This window comes from Mustela lutreola, chromosome 7, assembly GCF_030435805.1.
Source record: "Mustela lutreola isolate mMusLut2 chromosome 7, mMusLut2.pri, whole genome shotgun sequence".
Classification (NCBI taxonomy): Eukaryota; Metazoa; Chordata; class Mammalia; order Carnivora; family Mustelidae; genus Mustela; species Mustela lutreola.
In genome coordinates, this window is record NC_081296.1 from 152,108,521 (window position 1) to 152,129,342 (window position 20,822).

Sequence of the window (20,822 nt, forward strand, 5' to 3'; positions counted from 1 at the left end):
CCAATCGACCCAGGACAGCTGGAAGACCCACAACCCCTCTAGGGCCGGGAGAGGTTAGCTCTGGGGCGTGTGGGCAGAGTACGGCCGGAACAAAAGACCTATCAGCCGGAGCTGGGGTGGGTCTTGCTCTTTATTGTCCTTTGCGGGGGTGGGGGGGTTCCAATGGCGTCCTGGCTGCAGCGTGTACAGTGGGGGCTGTGCGGGCGGGACACTGCAGACCTCCACCGGCTCCCCCCTCGGCCGCCACGTCCAGCCGCGTGTGCCGCATCTACACCAAGCACCCAGGCTTGCCCGGGGGAGGATGTCCCACACACGAGCTCCTTACAGCGAAGCAGGCAGGGGGCTCCTGGAACGCACCCGACTGCCTGGAGTCGAGGGAAACCACGTTGCCCGAAGCAGCAGGAGAAGACAGGGGCCACGGCAAACACTACATCTACACCCACGGTGGTTAACCACCCCCTTCCCCGAGATCGCGGCTGGGACCCGCTGGGCACTGCCTGTGGCTCCCTGGAGGCGCGGCTCAGGGAGGCCTCACCCCAGCCGCCGGCGCAGCACCCCCACCCTGGACGGCGCCTGGCGCCTGGGCCGTCGGGCTGCCTCCCCGCTTCTGCAGCTCGGCCGCGCGTCGGGGCCGGCCGTGTGTTGTGCGCCTCAGCGCTAGGAGAGCGGTGGGTGCCCGCGCGGTCGGGTGGGAGGGGGTTCTGGGGCTCGGTGTGGGTGTCTGTCCCGCGTGGAACAGTCTCCCCTTCCCAGTCCTCAAGCCGTGGCGGGCCCGGGTGCGGACTGCCGGATGGCGGCTGCGTCCCGCTCCAGCAGGACCCGCTCGGTTCTTGCCGCGGAGGTCACCGTGGAACTGGAGCCGCGCCAGCGCCCACCGCCTCTGCCGGCTCCCCGGCTCCTGGCTCTTCCGGGGAGAGGCTTTCTCGCGCATCGTAGAAGGTGCCTGCCTCGTCCTGGAGGTTTTCCTCGGCTGGGCTGGCCTCCTCTTCTGCACTTTTGCTTTTCTTGGTAGGGGAGGAGGAGAAGCCCAGCTTGGGAAATCGGAACCAGCCCCCCTTCTCCTGCGAGGGAGGTGGCCGCGCCTCGGGCTGGGTCTGCACAGGAGCCGGTCTCTGGGCACCGGCTGGGGAATCGGCACTGGTCTCGGAGACCGAGGAGGAAAAGCCGATGCTCGGGAGCCAAAACCTGAACAGACCAGAGGACCTTTTGCCTTCCGGTCTTGCTTTGGGAGCCTGGTCGTCTGCTGCCCGGGCCCCGGCCTCCTCTGTCTCCTGGTCCTCTTCCGGCAGGAGCTCGAGTATCTCTGCTGGCTCGTCGTCGGAGCAGCTGTCTGTGCGCCCGCGGCCGGAGCGCAAGTTGGACGGGCCCGCTGCTGGTCCCGGCTCGTCTACGCTGGGACAGATGATTTCGAAAGGCTCCCCTGTGTCAGGCTGGAGGTCTCCAGAAGTGGGGTCTGGTCCTGGGACCACCAGTTCCTGAGCCTCTCGGTGTCCCGCTGGCCCACGGTCTGCAGGCGCCACGTGCACCCGTGCCCGTGTCGGGGGCTCTGGGACCCTCCCCTTTAGCAAGGAAAACCCGTAAGAAAGCGTTTGGGTCTCTGACACGGGGACCTCTGACTCCCGCACGATCTGGGTAGGAGAGATCTCGGGCCCCGAGAGCTCAGTGCACACAGTGGTCACCATGCTGTGCACGGCTACCTGGCGGCTGGCTGCCTCCACGCCCTGGATGTGCACCCTGACCTTACGAACGGGGGCACTTTCTGAGGGGGGGCTGAGGGCCGGGGGGGCCTCCGGGGTGCGGGTGCCCCGCCCTCCAGCACTGCATGTGAGCAGAGCCGCGTCGGGAGCTCTCTGCGGGCAGGACAGCTCTCTCACACTGGGCACGAAAACAACGGCCTCCGAGCTGGGGGCCGGGAAGCTGAACCTCGGGACCTTTAACTTGGGGATCTGGACGCGCAGCACGGAGTCTTCCCAGACCCGACCCACACTGACCACGGAAACCTGCGAGGGCAAGTGCGTGCTGCAAGCCTGCAGTCTGAGAGGGCCCTCGGGCTGGGAAGGCGGCCCCTCGTCCCCCTCGGGCCCCCCGACCAGGCCCAGACCCCCTGGTGCAGGAAGAGGGGCCTCTCCTGCTTCTGCTGGAGGTGGTCCGTGCAGCTGGAGGGGCAGGGAGCCTGCGCCCGGCCGGACCCTGACCTCGGGAGCAGACGGCCCTGCGGGCATGCGAGGGTCAAGGTTCCCCCGCAGGACATCTGCGTAGGAAGAAGCCGGGCTGCCCGCGGCTGTCCCGTCCGCACCAGGCTCCCGGGGCTGCGGGGACTTAGCCGTGCCCACCTCTGTGGCAGGTGCAGGGACCACTGCCTCGCCCTCCCCTGGCGCACCTGCAGACTCCGCCCACTCCTTGGGGGCGCGTCGGAGGCTGGGCAGGCTGAGTGAGGGCATCCTAAACCAGCTCTCCCTGGGGCCCCCCGGCGCTGCTCCCTGCTCTGAGCGCCCCACCATCAGGGACGGCGGGAGGGGCTCCTCTGCCAAGGGGGCCGTCCCCTCCCCACACAGCAGGCTTGCTGAGCCGGTCCCAAGCCCAAGGCCTCGGGCGCTGTCTCGGGGAGACAGGCCATGTTTGGAAAGAGGGAGGGGGCCTGCGGCCAGGCCCCCCTGTGCCGCAGCTTCGCCGGCGCTGAGGTCAGGCTGGACAAAGTCCAAGCTGGGAATGGGGGTCTCCGAGAGGCGGAGGCTCACAGCGGCCCCTTCAGGCAGGCCCATGGCTGCGCCAACACCCCCAACACCACCCTCACTGCGGGCCAGACCCGGGCCTCCCTGAGGCAGGCCAGGCCCTCCTGGGGAAGCCTTCATTCCGGGAGGCGCAACCTTCAGCAGGGCAAGGGCAGCCGCGCTGACCGCTCCCGCCTCTCCCTCCTTCCCGAGGGTCACGTCTGAAGCAGCCTCTGCAGCTGGAACGCGACCCCCCGGCCGGCCGGCCAGGGCGCCGGCATCCCTCGGGCTGTGGCCAGGGTCTGCTTTGGTCTCTGCCCCCTTCCTCGGGGACCAGCTGAGCGAGGGAAGCCGGAGCCTCGGTGCGCTCCCCGGACTGCCTTGCCCCTTGCGTGCGGCACGTCTGCCTGGAGCTGCCGTCCCTGCCGTGCCTGTGCGTCCCTCTGCCCCCTCAGACACAGAGATCCCCACATGTGGCCCCGGGGGGCCTGGCACTGGGCGGGCCACGGCTTCCTCCGTGGAGGAGTCCAGCCTCTGCGCAGCGAGCTGGGCAGACGTAGGGGACGCGCACTCGTGGTCTCCGGGCGCCGCCACTCCGGACCCTGAGGTTGAGAGCGACAGGCAGAATTTGGGTCGATGAAATTTAGGAAAAGTCACCCGGCCGTAAGAGTCAGGAAGTACAGTGTCCATGGGCCCCGGGGACCCGTCAGGATGGGACAGTAGAACGTGTTCAGTGGAGCTGGGGTCGCCCGCCCCTGCTGGGCTCGGAAGCTGAGGATCGATCTGGGACCCAGACGGGGCTTCACAAGGCAGCTCAGGGGGCACAGGGCCTCTGGGGACAGTCACCTGGAATTTTGTAAGAGTGACGTCCTCATAGGGGCCGAGGCTGGAGGGTTCCACAGGGGGACCCCTGAGCCGACCCAGCATGGACATCGGCAGGGAAGCCTCCACGGAAGCCACAGGCGGCCCCTGGGCAGAGACACTCACAGTTGAAGTGACTTCGTGTTCCTCTGCAGACGCTGCAAAGCCTTTAGATGTTTTCCCTGGAGGAGAGAAGACTTTGGGCAATTTAAAATAGGATTTTTTGCTTTTGCTTCTTTCTCCACCTTTTCCAACTGACAAAAGCACATCACCATCTGAATGGAGATGCTGATCACTGCAAGAGACCACTGGAAGTCTGAGGCCGGAGGAGGAGGAGAGACCGGTATCTTCACGTCCCCCGGAAGGCTTGCTGGGGGAGGGGACGGAGGGGGAAATGCTGATTTTAGAAATCTTGAATGTCTTCCCTGCGGAAAAATCTTTCCCATCTCCAGAGATAATACCTTCGGCCAACTGTAAGCCGTAGACCTGGGCATCCACGTCCAAACCAGACACAGATACGTCACTCTCAGGGGCACTCATGACCTCTTTGGAGCCCTTGATGTCCAGCTGCGGGGACTTGATGTCCACCTGCGGGGCCTTGACGTCCACAACAGGAATCATGACGGAGTGCATTCTCGTCTGAAGAGGTGGGCCCATGGTGGTCACTGCTTCGGCTTTTAGAGACGTGGTGGACGCAGCGAACTCCGCTTCCGGGAGGAACAGCTCCATTTCTCCAGCAGGATGGCCAGTATCCACAGTGTGCACGTGGAGAGCACAGGACACAAAACTTGGCTCGTCCTCTAGGAGGAGCGGGGACGGTTCAGCCCTGAGTATAGGCAGGGACCTGTCCACAGCGGCTTCCGAGGACTTCCTCCGCAACGATGCAGTGAAGAAGGGAATCTTGATCTTGGGCATCTTGAACTTGCTGTCTCGGGCGGCCACCTCCTTGTCTCCCAGGGAAAGGTCAGCGTCCAGCCTGGCGCCGGGCGCCTGGGCGTCCACCTCCACGCTGGGGAGGGACACCTCCACATCGGGGGCGCTCACCTCCCCTTTGGCGGTCTTCAGGTCCAGTTTCGGCCCCTTGATGTCCACCGGCGGGGCCCTGACGTCGACCTGCGGGGCCTTGATGTCCACCATGGGCATCTTGAGGCTGGGCATCTGCACTGTGGGCAGCTGGCCCTTGATCTTGACCTCTTCTGCTTTGCCCTTCAGCCCGGACACAGCCACCTCTGCCTCGGGGACGGACACCTCCAGCTCTCCCCCAGGGAGCTGGATGTCAACAGCGGGGAGCTGGACGGCACCCTCTGGGGCTCGCGCCTCCCCTCCCAGGGACGGCAGTGTGGCCTCGCCTCCGACCTTGGGCACGGTCACGTCCACGGAGGTTCCCAAATCCTTGCTCGGCGCCGACACGCCGAAGGACGGCATCTTGAACTTGGGCATCTTGAACTTGCTGTCTCGGGCGGCCACCTCCTTGTCTCCCAGGGACAGGTCAGCGTCCAGCCTGGCGCCGGGCGCCTGGGCGTCCACCTCCACGCTGGGCAGGGACACCTCCACATCGGGGGTGCTCACCTCCCCTTTGGCGGCCTTCAGGTCCAGCTTCGGCCCCTTGATGTCCACCTGCGGGGCCTTGAAGTCCACCTTGGGCATTTTGATGCTGGGCATCTGCACCTTGGGCAGGTGCCCTTTGAGTCCGGCTCCGGCCGAGGGTTCCTGGAGCTCCCCCTCGGGCACGTGGCGCTCAGGGAGCTTCAGGCCCAACGAGGCAGTCTTGACCTCCAAGTCGGCGGATGGCAGCTCAACGGTCACCTCACCGGCCTTGACGTCGGCCTGTACGGAGGGCACGGACACCTCAGCCTGCACCTTGGGCAGGGACGCGTCCACGGAGGCCTCCAAGGACTTGCTCGGCGCCGACGCGCCGAAGGACGGCATCTTGAACTTGGGCATCTTGAACTTGCTGTCTCGGGCGGCCTCCTCCTTGTCTCCCAGGGACAGGTCAGCGTCCAGCCTGGCGCCGGGCGCCTGGGCGTCCACCTCCACGCTGGGCAGGGACACCTTCACATCGGGGGCGCTCACCTCCCCTTTGGCGGCCTTCAGGTCCAGTTTCGGCCCCTTGATGTCCACCTGCGGGGCCTTGACGTCCACCTGCGGGGCCTTGATGTCCACCTTGGGCATCTTGAGGCTGGGCATCTGCACTGTGGGCAGCTGGCCCTTGATCTTGACCCCTTCTGCTTTGCCCTTCAGCCCGGACACAGCCACCTCTGCCTCGGGGCCGGACACCTCCAGCTCTCCGCCAGGGAGCTGGATGTCAGCAGCGGGCAGCTGGACGGCACCCTCTGGGGCTCGCGCCTCCCCTCCCAGGGACGGCAGTGTGGCCTCGCCTCCGACCTTGGGCACGGTCACGTCCACGGAGGTTCCCAAATCCTTGCTCGGCGCCGACACGCCGAAGGACGGCATCTTGAACTTGGGCATCTTGAACTTGCTGTCTCGGGCGGCCACGTCCTTGTCTCCCAGGGACAGGTCAGCGTCCAGCCTGGCGCCGGGCGCCTGGGCGTCCACCTCCACGCTGGGCAGGGACACCTCCACATCGGGGGCGCTCACCTCCCCTTTGGCGGCCTTCAGGTCCAGCTTCGGCCCCTTGATGTCCACCTGCGGGGCCTTGAAGTCCACCTTGGGCATTTTGATGCTGGGCATCTGCACCTTGGGCAGGTGCCCTTTGAGTCCGGCTCCGGCCGAGGGTTCCTGGAGCTCCCCCTCGGGCACGTGGCCCTCAGGGAGCTTCAGGCCCAACGAGGCAGTCTTGACCTCCAGGTCGGCGGATGGCAGCTCAACGGTCACCTCACCGGCCTTGACGTCGGCCTGTACGGAGGGCACGGACACCTCAGCCTGCACCTTGGGCAGGGACGTGTCCACGGAGGCCTCCAAGGACTTGCTCGGCGCCGACGCGCCGAAGGACGGCATCTTGAACTTGGGCATCTTGAACTTGCTGTCTCGGGCGGCCACCTCCTTGTCTCCCAGGGACAGGTCAGCGTCCAGCCTGGCGCCGGGCGCCTGGGCGTCCACCTCCACGCTGGGCAGGGACACCTTCACATCGGGGGCGCTCACCTCCCCTTTGGCGGCCTTCAGGTCCAGTTTCGGCCCCTTGATGTCCACCTGCGGCGCCTTGACGTCCACCTGCGGGGCCTTGATGTCCACCTTGGGCATCTTGAGGCTGGGCATCTGCACTGTGGGCAGCTGGCCCTTGATCTTGACCCCTTCTGCTTTGCCCTTCAGCCCGGACACAGCCACCTCTGCCTCGGGGCCGGACACCTCCAGCTCTCCGCCAGGGAGCTGGATGTCAGCAGCGGGCAGCTGGACGGCACCCTCTGGGGCTCGCGCCTCCCCTCCCAGGGACGGCAGTGTGGCCTCGCCTCCGAACTTGGGCACGGTCACGTCCACGGAGGTTCCCAAATCCTTGCTCGGCGCCGACATGCCGAAGGACGGCATCTTGAACTTGGGCATCTTGAACTTGCTGTCTCGGGCGGCCACCTCCTTGTCTCCCAGGGACAGGTCAGCGTCCAGCCTGGCGCCGGGCGCCTGGGCGTCCACCTCCACGCTGGGCAGGGACACCTCCACATCGGGGGCGCTCACCTCCCCTTTGGCGGCCTTCAGGTCCAGCTTCGGCCCCTTGATGTCCACCTGCGGGGCCTTGAAGTCCACCTTGGGCATTTTGATGCTGGGCATCTGCACCTTGGGCAGGTGCCCTTTGAGTCCGGCTCCGGCCGAGGGTTCCTGGAGCTCCCCCTCGGGCACGTGGCCCTCAGGGAGCTTCAGGCCCAGCGAGGCAGTCTTGACCTCCAGGTCGGCGGATGGCAGCTCAACGGTCACCTCACCGGCCTTGACGTCGGCCTGTACGGAGGGCACGGACACCTCAGCCTGCACCTTGGGCATGGACGTGTCCACGGAGGCCTCCAAGGAATTGCTCGGCGCCGACGCGCCGAAGGACGGCATCTTGAACTTGGGCATCTTGAACTTGCTGTCTCGGGCGGCCACCTCCTTGTCTCCCAGGGACAGGTCAGCGTCCAGCCTGGCGCCGGGCGCCTGGGCGTCCACCTCCACGCTGGGCAGGGACACCTCCACATCGGGGGCGCTCACCTCCCCTTTGGCGTCCTTTAGGTCAAGCTTCGGCCCCTTGATGTCCACCTGCGGGGCCTTGAAGTCCACCTTGGGCATTTTGATGCTGGGCATCTGCACCTTTGGCAGGTGCCCTTTGAGTCCGGCTTCGGCCGAGGGTTCCTGAAGCTCCCGCTCGGGCACGTGGCCCTCAGGGAGCTTCAGGCCCAGCGAGGCAGTCTTGACCTCCAGGTCGGCGGATGGCAGCTCAACGGTCACCTCACCGGCCTTGACGTCGGCCTGTACGGAGGGCACGGACACCTCAGCCTGCACCTTGGGCAGGGACGCGTCCACGGAGGCCTCCAGGGACTTGCTCGGGGCCGACGCGCCGAAGGACGGCATCTTGAACTTGGGCATCTTGAACTTGCTGTCTCGGGCGGCCACCTCCTTGTCTCCCAGGGACAGGTCAGCGTCCAGCCTGGCGCCGGGCGCCTGGGCGTCCACCTCCACGCTGGGCAGGGACACCTTCACATCGGGGGCGCTCACCTCCCCTTTGGCGGCCTTCAGGTCCAGTTTCGGCCCCTTGATGTCCACCTGCGGCTCCTTGACGTCCACCTGCGGGGCCTTGATGTCCACCTTGGGCATCTTGAGGCTGGGCATCTGCACTGTGGGCAGCTGGCCCTTGATCTTGACCCCATCTGCTTTGCCCTTCAGCCCGGACACAGCCACCTCTGCCTCGGGGCCGGACACCTCCAGCTCTCCGCCAGGGAGCTGGATGTCAGCAGCGGGCAGCTGGACGGCACCCTCTGGGGCTCGCGCCTCCCCTCCCAGGGACGGCAGTGTGGCCTCGCCTCCGAACTTGGGCACGGTCACGTCCACGGAGGTTCCCAAATCCTTGCTCGGCGCCGACATGCCGAAGGACGGCATCTTGAACTTGGGCATCTTGAACTTGCTGTCTCGGGCGGCCACCTCCTTGTCTCCCAGGGACAGGTCAGCGTCCAGCCTGGCGCCGGGCGCCTGGGCGTCCACCTCCACGCTGGGCAGGGACACCTCCACATCGGGGGCGCTCACCTCCCCTTTGGCGGCCTTCAGGTCCAGCTTCGGCCCCTTGATGTCCACCTGCGGGGCCTTGAAGTCCACCTTGGGCACTTTGATGCTGGGCATCTGCACCTTGGGCAGGTGCCCTTTGAGTCCGGCTCCGGCCGAGGGTTCCTGGAGCTCCCCCTCGGGCACGTGGCCCTCAGGGAGCTTCAGGCCCAACGAGGCAGTCTTGACCTCCAGGTCGGCGGATGGCAGCTCAACGGTCACCTCACCGGCCTTGACGTCGGCCTGTACGGAGGGCACGGACACCTCAGCCTGCACCTTGGGCAGGGACGCGTCCACGGAGGCCTCCAAGGACTTGCTCGGCGCCGACGCGCCGAAGGACGGCATCTTGAACTTGGGCATCTTGAACTTGCTGTCTCGGGCGGCCACCTCCTTGTCTCCCAGGGACAGGTCAGCGTCCAGCCTGGCGCCGGGCGCCTGGGCGTCCACCTCCACGCTGGGCAGGGACACCTTCACATCGGGGGCGCTCACCTCCCCTTTGGCGGCCTTCAGGTCCAGTTTCGGCCCCTTGATGTCCACCTGCGGCTCCTTGACGTCCACCTGCGGGGCCTTGATGTCCACCTTGGGCATCTTGAGGCTGGGCATCTGCACTGTGGGCAGCTGGCCCTTGATCTTGACCCCTTCTGCTTTGCCCTTCAGCCCGGACACAGCCACCTCTGCCTCGGGGCCGGACACCTCCAGCTCTCCGCCAGGGAGCTGGATGTCAGCAGCGGGCAGCTGGACGGCACCCTCTGGGGCTCGCGCCTCCCCTCCCAGGGACGGCAGTGTGGCCTCGCCTCCGACCTTGGGCACGGTCACATCCAAGGAGGTTCCCAAATCCTTGCTCGGCGCCGACACGCCGAAGGACGGCATCTTGAACTTGGGCATCTTGAACTTGCTGTCTCGGGCGGCCACCTCCTTGTCTCCCAGGGACAGGTCAGCGTCCAGCCTGGCGCCGGGCGCCTGGGCGTCCACCTCCACGCTGGGCAGGGACACCTCCACATCGGGGGCGCTCACCTCCCCTTTGGCGGCCTTCAGGTCCAGCTTCGGCCCCTTGATGTCCACCTGCGGGGCCTTGAAGTCCACCTTGGGCATTTTGATGCTGGGCATCTGCACCTTGGGCAGGTGCCCTTTGAGTCCGGCTCCGGCCGAGGGTTCCTGGAGCTCCCCCTCGGGCACGTGTCCCTCAGGGAGCTTCAGGCCCAACGAGGCAGTCTTGACCTCCAGGTCGGCGGATGGCAGCTCAACGGTCACCTCACCGGCCTTGACGTCGGCCTGTACGGAGGGCACGGACACCTCAGCCTGCACCTTGGGAAGGGACGCGTCCACGGAGGCCTCCAAGGACTTGCTCGGCGCCGACGCGCCGAAGGACGGCATCTTGAACTTGGGCATCTTGAACTTGCTGTCTCGGGCGGCCACCTCCTTGTCTCCCAGGGACAGGTCAGCGTCCAGCCTGGCGCCGGGCGCCTGGGCGTCCACCTCCACGCTGGGCAGGGACACCTTCACATCGGGGGCGCTCACCTCCCCTTTGGCGGCCTTCAGGTCCAGTTTCGGCCCCTTGATGTCCACCTGCGGGGCCTTGACGTCCACCTGCGGGGCCTTGATGTCCACCTTGGGCATCTTGAGGCTGGGCATCTGCACTGTGGGCAGCTGGCCCTTGATCTTGACCCCTTCTGCTTTGCCCTTCAGCCCGGACACAGCCACCTCTGCCTCGGGGCCGGACACCTCCAGCTCTCCGCCAGGGAGCTGGATGTCAGCAGCGGGCAGCTGGACGGCACCCTCTGGGGCTCGCGCCTCCCCTCCCAGGGACGGCAGTGTGGCCTCGCCTCCGACCTTGGGCACGGTCACGTCCACGGAGGTTCCCAAATCCTTGCTCGGCGCCGACACGCCGAAGGACGGCATCTTGAACTTGGGCATCTTGAACTTGCTGTCTCGGGCGGCCACGTCCTTGTCTCCCAGGGACAGGTCAGCGTCCAGCCTGGCGCCGGGCGCCTGGGCGTCCACCTCCACGCTGGGCAGGGACACCTCCACATCGGGGGCGCTCACCTCCCCTTTGGCGGCCTTCAGGTCGAGCTTCGGCCCCTTGATGTCCACCTGCGGGGCCTTGAAGTCCACCTTGGGCATTTTGATGCTGGGCATCTGCACCTTGGGCAGGTGCCCTTTGAGTCCGGCTCCGGCCGAGGGTTCCTGGAGCTCCCCCTCGGGCACGTGGCCCTCAGGGAGCTTCAGGCCCAGCGAGGCAGTCTTGACCTCCAGGTCGGCGGATTGCAGCTCAACGGTCACCTCACCGGCCTTGACGTCGGCCTGTACGGAGGGCACGGACACCTCAGCCTGCACCTTGGGCAGGGACGCGTCCACGGAGGCCTCCAAGGACTTGCTCGGCGCCGACGCGCCGAAGGACGGCATCTTGAACTTGGGCATCTTGAACTTGCTGTCTCGGGCGGCCACCTCCTTGTCTCCCAGGGACAGGTCAGCGTCCAGCCTGGCGCCGGGCGCCTGGGCGTCCACCTCCACGCTGGGCAGGGACACCTTCACATCGGGGGCGCTCACCTCCCCTTTGGCGGCCTTCAGGTCCAGTTTCGGCTCCTTGATGTCCACCTGCGGGGCCTTGACGTCCACCAGCGGGGCCTTGATGTCCACCTTGGGCATCTTGAGGCTGGGCATCTGCACTGTGGGCAGCTGGCCCTTGATCTTGACCCCTTCTGCTTTGCCCTTCAGCCCGGACACAGCCACCTCTGCCTCGGGGCCGGACACCTCCAGCTCTCCGCCAGGGAGCTGGATGTCAGCAGCGGGCAGCTGGACGGCACCCTCTGGGGCTCGCGCCTCCCCTCCCAGGGACGGCAGTGTGGCCTCGCCTCCGACCTTGGGCACGGTCACATCCACGGAGGTTCCCAAATCCTTGCTCGGCGCCGACACGCCGAAGGACGGCATCTTGAACTTGGGCATCTTGAACTTGCTGTCTCGGGCTGCCACCTCCTTGTCTCCCAGGGACAGGTCAGCGTCCAGCCTGGCGCCGGGCGCCTGGTTGTCCACCTCCACGCTGGGCAGGGACACCTCCACATCGGCGGCGCTCACCTCCCCTTTGGCGGCCTTCAGGTCCAGCTTCGGCGCCTTGATGTCCACCTGCGGGGCCTTGAAGTACACCTTGGGCATTTTGATGCTGGGCATCTGCACCTTGGGCAGGTGCCCTTTCAGTCCGGCTCCGGCCGAGTGTTCCTGGAGCTCCCCCTCGGGCACGTGGCCCTCAGGGAGCTTCAGGCCCAACGAGGCAGTCTTGACCTCCAGGTCGGCGGATGGCAGCTCAACGGTCACCTCACCGGCCTTGACGTCGGCCTGTACGGAGGGCACGGACACCTCAGCCTGCACCTTGGGCAGGGACGCGTCCACGGAGGCCTCCAAGGACTTGCTCGGCGCTGACGTGCCGAAGGACGGCATCTTGAACTTGGGCATCTTGAACTTGCTGTCTCGGGCAGCCACCTCCTTGTCTCCCAGGGACAGGTCAGCGTCCAGCCTGGCGCCGGGCGCCTGGGCGTCCACCTCCACGCTGGGCAGGGACACCTCCACATCGGGGGCGCTCACCTCCCCTTTGGCGTCCTTTAGGTTCAGCTTCGGCCCCTTGATGTCCACCTGCGGGGCCTTGAAGTCCACCTTGGGCATTTTGATGCTGGGCATCTGCACCTTGGGCAGGTGCCCTTTGAGTCCGGCTCCGGCCGAGGGTTCCTGGAGCTCCCCCTCGGGCACGTGGCCCTCAGGGAGCTTCAGGCCCAATGAGGCAGTCTTGACCTCCAGGTCGGCGGATGGCAGCTCAACGGTCACCTCACCGGCCTTGACGTCGGCCTGTACGGAGGGCACGGACACCTCAGCCTGCACCTTGGGCAGGGACGCGTCCACGGAGGCCTCCAAGGACTTGCTCGGCGCCGACGCGCCGAAGGACGGCATCTTGAACTTGGGCATCTTGAACTTGCTGTCTCGGGCGGCCACCTCCTTGTCTCCCAGGGAAAGGTCAGCGTCCAGCCTGGCGCCGGGCGCCTGGGCGTCCACCTCCACGCTGGGGAGGGACACCTCCACATCGGGGGCGCTCACCTCCCCTTTGGCGGCCTTCAGGTCCAGTTTCGGCCCCTTGATGTCCACCTGCGGCGCCTTGACGTCCACCTGCGGGGCCTTGATGTCCACCTTGGGCATCTTGAGGCTGGGCATCTGCACTGTGGGCAGCTGGCCCTTGATCTTGACCCCTTCTGCTTTGCCCTTCAGCCCGGACACAGCCACCTCTGCCTCGGGGCCGGACACCTCCAGCTCTCCGCCAGGGAGCTGGATGTCAGCAGCGGGCAGCTGGACGGCACCCTCTGGGGCTCGCGCCTCCCCTCCCAGGGACGGCAGTGTGGCCTCGCCTCCGACCTTGGGCACGGTCACGTCCACGGAGGTTCCCAAATCCTTGCTCGGCGCCGACACGCCGAAGGACGGCATCTTGAACTTGGGCATCTTGAACTTGCTGTCTCGGGCGGCCACCTCCTTGTCTCCCAGGGACAGGTCAGCGTCCAGCCTGGCGCCGGGCGCCTGGGAGTCCACCTCCACGCTGGGCAGGGACACCTCCTCTTCGGGGACGCTCACCTCCCCTTTGGTGGCCTTCAGGTCCAGCTTCGGCCCCTTGATGTCCACCTGCGGGGCCTTGAAGTCCACCTTGGGCATTTTGATGCTGGGCATCTGCACCTTGGGCAGGTGCCCTTTGAGTCCGGCTCCGGCCGAGGGTTCCTGGAGCTCCCCCTCGGGCACGTGGCCCTCAGGGAGCTTCAGGCCCAACGAGGCAGTCTTGACCTCCAGGTCGGCGGATGGCAGCTCAACGTTTACCTCACCGGCCTTGACGTCGGCCTGTACGGAGGGCACGGACACCTCAGCCTGCACCTTGGGCAGGGACGCGTCCACGGAGGCCTCCAAGGACTTGCTCGGCGCCGACGCGCCGAAGGACGGCATCTTGAACTTGGGCATCTTGAACTTGCTGTCTCGGGCGGCCACCTCCTTGTCTCCCAGGGACAGGTCAGCGTCCAGCCTGGCGCCGGGCGCCTGGGCGTCCACCTCCACGCTGGGCAGGGACACCTCCACATCGGGGGCGCTCACCTCCCCTTTGGCGTCCTTTAGGTCCAGCTTCGGCCCCTTGATGTCCACCTGCGGGGCCTTGACGTCCACCTGCGGGGCCTTCATGTCCACCTTGGGCATCTTGAGGCTGGGCATCTGCACTGTGGGCAGCTGGCCCTTGATCTTGACCCCTTCTGCTTTGCCCTTCAGCCCGGACACAGCCACCTCTGCCTCGGGGCCGGACACCTCCAGCTCTCCGCCAGGGAGCTGGATGTCAGCAGCGGGCAGCTGGACGGCACCCTCTGGGGCTCGCGCCTCCACTCCCAGGGACGGCAGTGTGGCCTCGCCTCCGACCTTGGGCACGGTCACGTCCATGGAGGTTCCCAAATCCTTGCTCGGCGCCGACACGCCGAAGGACGGCATCTTGAACTTGGGCATCTTGAACTTGCTGTCTCGGGCGGCCACCTCCTTGTCTCCCAGGGACAGGTCAGCGTCCAGCCTGGCGCCGGGCGCCTGGGTGTCCACCTCCACGCTGGGCAGGGACACCTCCACTTCGGGGACGCTCACCTCCCCTTTGGTGGCCTTCAGGTCCATCTTCGGCGCCTTGATGTCCACCTGCGGGGCCTTGAAGTCCACCTTGGGCATATTGATGCTGGGCATCTGCACCTTGGGCAGGTGCCCTTTGAGTCCGGCTCCGGCCGAGTGTTCCTGGAGCTCCCCCTCGGGCACGTGGCCCTCAGGGAGCTTCAGGCCCAACGAGGCAGTCTTGACCTCCAGGTCGGCGGATGGCAGCTCAACGGTCACCTCACCGGCCTTGACGTCGGCCTGTACGGAGGGCACGGACACCTCAGCCTGCACCTTGGGCAGGGACGCGTCCACGGAGGCCTCCAGGGACTTGCTCGGCGCCGACGCGCCGAAGGACGGCATCTTGAACTTGGGCATCTTGAACTTGCTGTCTCGGGCGGCCACCTCCTTGTCTCCCGGGGTCACCTCCCCTTTCTTCTGTCTTTGTGTCTCTCTTGCAGATGGCTGTCCCTCCTCGGTGGGTATTTTTTCTTCTTGTTTATCTCTCAGTGTGTCTTTTTCCTCTGTCTGCAGGGTCCACTCTCTTAAGGTGCCTCCTTTCTCCTGGTCCAGCTCCTCCGACGGGGGTTCCGAGGCGGCTCTCACTTCCTTTCTGGGCGACCAGGCGAAGGAGCTCACGTTGAACTTGAGCACCGTCCTCCTGCTGTCCCTCCTTCCTTTGTCATTGTCCCCATCCTTCACGTGTCCGATCCTGTGACCTGCCTCCGCTCCCTCTGCTCTTCCTACTTCGCCTTGTGGCTGGTGCCCGGAGGGCTTCCTGGGAGCTGCCGGCTCAGCTCCCTGTTCCGGGATTCCCGGGGTCCTTCTCCGCCTGTCTTCCGGCCCCGGCGCTAGGCCTCCTTCTGGGTCGTGTTTTTTTTCTTTGGAAACTGTAAACCTGGGTGTTTGTAAGTTGGGGATTTGGATGTGGATATCTGCGTGGAGGCCCCGTGCGTCTCCTTCGCCCGGCCCAGCGGACCCAGCCATCCCCACTTCTGGGCCCCGGGCCCCCTGTCTCCGGCCGTCCAGCCCGTGTGCCGGTGAGCTCGCCCCAGGCCTCCTCTCGGCCACCGCGGCCTCCCGCTCCTTTGCCTCTTTTGTTTCTTTTCGGCCCCCGGACACCATGCTGGCCCCTCCCCGCAGGGCTCCCAGGGCGGGGGCACCAGGCTCTATGGGCAGCGCTGCCGTCAGAGCAGGTGTCCCCTCCGGTCCCTCTGCCTTCCAGTCCTCTCTCCTGCTGAGCACAGTGGCCTCGGCGGCCTGTTGTCTGTCCTCCGTGGCCCCGGCCTCCTCTACGCCCCCGATCTGGAGCGCTCCCCCCGGGCCCCCTCCGCTGGGCCGCCCCTCCAGAGTCGGGCCCTTCCCCGAGCCCATCCTGAATCTCAGAGTCAGGAACCTCTTCCTGCGTGGACTGTCCGGTCCTGCCTTCGGCTCCCGCTCCTCCGCTGGGCGTGGGGCTTCCGTGTCTGTGCTGGTGGGGGATACGTTCGGGGCGTTCCCGCGCCCGTCGGCCTCGGAGGAGCTGTGGGACCTCCGCGGTCCCGGCCTGCGCTTGCTTGTTATGGATTGGAACTTGGGCCAGGACAGCCTCTCCTTCTGGGCTCGCCTGCCTCTGCCCTCCCTGGGCTTGGCGAGCAGTCTCTCCTGGTCTCCGCTTCCTTCCAGGGTCTGAGGGGGGGTCTCTGTGGAGCCGTCAGCCACATCTTTGTCCTGAAAGACAAGGCGTGGGAACTTGCGGGTGCTCAGACCAGACCGCTGAGTCCCGGGGCTTAGGGGAGAGAAGAGGGAGGTGTGGGGCCCCCACCTCGGCCTCGGCCCGGCAGGTGCGGAGCTCAGTGGGGCCCGGCCTCCCGGGCTGCAGGGCCTCACCTGCTTCTCCCTGTCCTTTGGGCCAGGCTGAGTGCCCCCAGCAGCCACGTCCTCGTCATCTGGGGCGGGACGTTTCCGTCTGACTTGGAACTGAACCCTGTAGGGCTCTGAGTACTGCAGGATTTTGAGAGCATCTTCATACTTAATGTTGTCGAAGAACACGGTGGCACTGAGCAGCTGGTCCCCTGGACAGACAGAGCCTCGGGTTGGTCCCCGGTCTCGCCACGACCCCGAGAGACGCGTCCACCGGGCCAGGGGAGGCAGACCCCAGAGCAGGAGCCCCACACCCCCTCCACAGAGCCCCATGGGGGCAGGAGGCCACCCCGCCGCGCACAGGCGGCAGCACCATCCGGAGGTGGCCCAGCCGTCTCAGCAGGGCCGTCCTGAGCAGCTCGGCCCGCTTTCCTCCAAGTCCCTCCGTCCTCAGGGAGACCATGGGGGGCCCAGGGAGGGGCATTCGAGGCACCTTCTCTCAGGCTGAAGAGCTTGGCCGCTGGCGAGTCCTTCAGCACCTGCTTCACAAAAATGCCCTGGTGCCCGCCCCCTGTGACGCTGTAGCCGCTGGCTCCTGCTTCCGCCTCGGTCATCAGCGTCACCTCCGTCGCCTCCTGCACAGACCGGAGCACAAGCACATCAGGGCCGTGGTGCACTTCTGCCTATGCCACCATGGGCCTCAGAGCTGGGGACCCACCCTCCCTGAACACAGGGACCCCAGAGTCCTGTGCACCCTCTAGGTGACGTGGGACAAGCTTAGGGCCCCCAGGCAGGGCCAGGGCTGTCGTGTCCAGGCCTCGGAGGGAGCCAGCTGCAAGCCACCTCTGGCGGGAGTGGCCTCCTCTTCTCTGCACCCCCAGCTGCCAGCTCGCAGGAGCTGCTGTCTAGGCCTGGCGCGAGCAGGGAGCAAAGCCAAGGGCCTCCTGCTTGCAGGGTGGCCAAAGCCTGTCCATCCTCTGGCGCTCCCGCCTCCCCACAGGCCCATCACTGGCCTCTTTCCTGGCTCCACCCCAGCCCTGCCTCCCCCAAGCTGAGGCCCGTGCAGAGAGACCATCTTTCTGACCCTCAGGCCCTGCCACACTCACCTGTGGTTGACTCATTCTGGAGAATGTCCGTGAGTCCCCTGAATCTCGCTTCCACCAGGACCTCAGTCCCCCAGAGCCTGAGGAAGCCCGCCGCCTTGGTGTGTCCTCCTGCAGCCACAGAGGCCAGAGGTCATGCACCTGTCCATGCCCCGGGCACGGGAGGGACTCAGGAGACCAGGGGGCCCCAGAGCAGTGCTGTTTGCCAGGGGAGCTGACTTCATGGCTTGGGGGACAGGGCGGGGGTGGGGGTAACTCTTTGTCCTGGTGCTGCCTGACCGGGCCGAGCCCCCACCTCCAGGGCAGACCCCACAGGACTGGGGTTTTGTGTGCAGGGTAAGGAGACACAGCAAGAACAAATCTTTTAGGAAACAGCCCTGCTCCCACCCCTCCCCAGGCCCTCTCCAGGGACAGCCCACATACGCACACATCCAGAGCAAAGCCTCTCTTTCCCACATGCGCACACACGTGCACAGTTTCAGCCACGTCCTGGCCCACTGAAGGGAGGTGTTCTGGGCACAGGACAGTCAGAGAGGATGGTGGAATGGGCATCACTGTGGCCCAGCGGGCAGCAGGGCAGGGCTGTGTGGCTGCACAAATGGAAGGGAGTTGTCCACACAGGGTGATGAAGGAGACATGGCCATCCGTGGCCCCACACCGGTACACCCCCTCGGCCTGTGGGTCTCTGTCCTGCAGGCTTACCGGGAGTCCAAAGCTGGTACCCTCAGCCGCGTATTCATACACAGGGGAGGACCCCTGTGGCCGTGGCCGAATGATCTCGTCCACGGGCCCTTCAGTCACCTGGCAGCAGAGAGAAAGCAGGCAGCCCTCAGCCCTCTGGGGTCTGAGCAGGGGCTGTGTGAGGTAGGTGGGCGTCCTCCAGGGGCCTCACTTACCGAGGGGTCGTCTTCTGTTTCGGCCTCCTGCTCCTCCGGCTGCAGCTGCCGGCCGGACACTGTAAAGAGAGAGGCTGAGTCAGGGGGGCCGTGCAGGCAGGCAGATTAGATGGCGGACCTGGGGGCGGGGCCAGGCGTGTCCGTCGCTGCGCGGTGTTGGTGCACGCATCACCCCATTCTGCATCGAGAGCACATGCGGGGCTGGGCAGGTTGTGACACAGGCTGGGTGGCAGTGAGCCCGCATGAGGGCAGCTCAGGCCAGGCAGCCTTCACAGATCCAGTCCAAGAGAGTCACTAAGCAAACACGGAGAAACAACACTCACTGCCCCGAGGGGCCAGAATCCAGAGACGCTGCGACATCTCCCCCACAATGTCCAGCATCCAGCCGGAGCTTACAAGACATGCGGAGCAACGAAAGCATCCGATCTGTTCCTGGGAAGAGGGCCACCCAAGGCGAGTCTCCAAACACCCAGGGAGGAGGGACCGGGCGCCGACTTCAACAACTCGAGATAGAAAATGCTGTGGCTCAGCGAAGGGCATTGTCATAAAAAACAGAAATTGCAAAAGGGCTACATGGAAATTCTGGAGTTGGAAATGTACTACAGAGACTCAGGAGCAGAACTGACACGCCTGGAGAAAGCATCGCAAAACTTGTAAATTAATAGAAATTAACCCATTTTGAGAAAAGAGGAAAAAAGATTCAAGGAAGTGGCAGTGCCTGAGAGCTGTGTGGGAACACAGTCAGCCCATCAGCACTCCCGCGGCCTGGGTCTCCGGGAGAGAAAGGGGCACGGGTGGGGGCAGGGAGGGAGAGAGGAGGAGGGCGGCTGGAAGCCATGGCAGCGGGGTCCGGACCCGACCCGTCACAGTCCGAACGGAGGCGAGAGGGGAGATTTTTCAAAGCAACAAGGGAAACATGAGTCGCACGGGAAGGGCAGGACGGCCCAATCAGCCCCTGGTGCCCCAGGGGCCACGGGACCCGGAGGACGCCCTCACAGTGCTGAAGGGAAAACACGGGGAAGCTAGATGTCCGGGTCTAGCACACCATCCCGCACAGGGAAAGGCAAATGGAGGGACACACAAATGAGTAAAGACGGGGAGAATCCACCGCTGGGGCGCCTGCCACACCAGCAGCATTGAAGAAAAGGTGAGGTTGCTGGACGCTAACTCGAGTCCGCAGGGAGGACCCAGAGAATGTGCTAAATGCCGCACGCGTGGGCGAGCATCAGACACTATAAAGACGTTTTTCCTCCGTCCATGTCTTCACTGCTTTAAAAGTCACAAGATTGTAGGAGGCAAGGGTGGGCAAAGTTTTCCTGTAGACGGCCAGAGAGTGGATAGTTTAGGCTTCGCAGGCCACGTGAACTGTGGCCAAGGAGTGGCCGTGCTGACAAAAATGAGCCATATGACCGTTGCAACAGACTTAACTGCCCAAACGAGCAGTGGGCAGGGTTCAGTGCACAGGCCAGTCCTTCTGCTCCCCAGGGAAGGCAGTCATCCCAGGGCCCCCTCGTCGGGATGACCACACATATAGATGCGTTCCGAACGTGATGACCGCAGCAAGAGGGGGGGAGGATAGCACGTATGTCGGGTCGAGTTTTTGTATTTTACCAGAAGTAAATGTCACTAGGGTTACAGCCGGGCGCAGGCGTGGACCATACACAGGCCCAGGGGAATCTGCAGTGATGGGAATGTCCCCGAAGTGCATCGTGCAGATGGTCACACAACTTCATGAAGTTACTAAGAATGACTGCACTGTACATTCCCGATGGGTGGGTTTTACGGTCAATAAAGTATCCCTCTATTATGCTGTGAAAGAAAAATGGAATTAATTGCACAAAACAAAAGTAACAAAATATAAAATTTACCACGTGTAGAAGTAAAGCTACGAAGACTATAATTTGGAGGATGGGGTTGAGGGGATAGAAGTTGCCATAAAGTTGTAAAGTTCTTACCTTACGTGCGAGGCAGTATACCGCCATAGGTGCAGAGTCCCCAATATTAACCATAAAGGAGCCACTGAAGAAGACGCAGAGCTGATAAGCCAACAGTGGGCATGGGATGGAGCCTAAACACACATTATCTGTAAGCACACACAGTACGTGTGTATCTACATGTAAAATGTATATTCCTGAACAGTTATATATGTGTCAATGAATTTCATGAATCCTAAAACACGGTAAGCAAAGAGGGAGAGAGGACCGAGGATAAAATCGAAAGCCGTCAGCAATATGGTGGGATTTCGACCAATCCTGTTGACAATCACATCAACTATATAGGGACTTAAAATTCCAATCAAAAGAGAGAGATTGTCAGAAATGATTTAAAGAGGTAAAACCTATTTTTACGTTCTTCACAGGAAATGGACTATAAATGTAAAGATATAGATAGGTCAAGTGAAAGGAAAGAAAAGTATACATCACGCACTAACCATCCTAACATTTTGTAATGATAAAAGGGATTGGGGGACATAGGTGGCTCAGTCAGCTAAGCGTCAGACTCTTGGTTTCAGCTCAGGTCATGCTCTCGGGGTCCTGAGATCGAGCTCTGTGTCGGGATCCACATGTTTACAGAGTCTGAGACTCTGTCCCTCTGCCTGTGCC

At 64.4% G+C, this 20,822-nt stretch overlaps 1 protein-coding gene across 1 annotated transcript in view; it reads right to left on the reverse strand.

Moving 5' to 3' along the window:
- Positions 1-112: 112 nt before the first annotated feature.
- The window catches only part of AHNAK2 (AHNAK nucleoprotein 2), a 34,728-nt gene continuing 14,018 nt past the window's right edge, over positions 113-20,822 (reverse strand). Inside the window, exons 5-11 of the mRNA XM_059183450.1 lie at positions 18,220-18,278; positions 18,026-18,124; positions 17,327-17,434; positions 16,714-16,864; positions 16,248-16,432; positions 13,374-16,088; positions 113-12,848 (exon numbers count right to left, since the gene is read on the reverse strand). Of these exons, the coding sequence (XP_059039433.1) occupies positions 843-12,848; positions 13,374-16,088; positions 16,248-16,432; positions 16,714-16,864; positions 17,327-17,434; positions 18,026-18,124; positions 18,220-18,278 (15,323 nt within the window). The 3' untranslated portion in view covers positions 113-842. The remainder of the gene's footprint in view (positions 12,849-13,373; positions 16,089-16,247; positions 16,433-16,713; positions 16,865-17,326; positions 17,435-18,025; positions 18,125-18,219; positions 18,279-20,822) is intronic.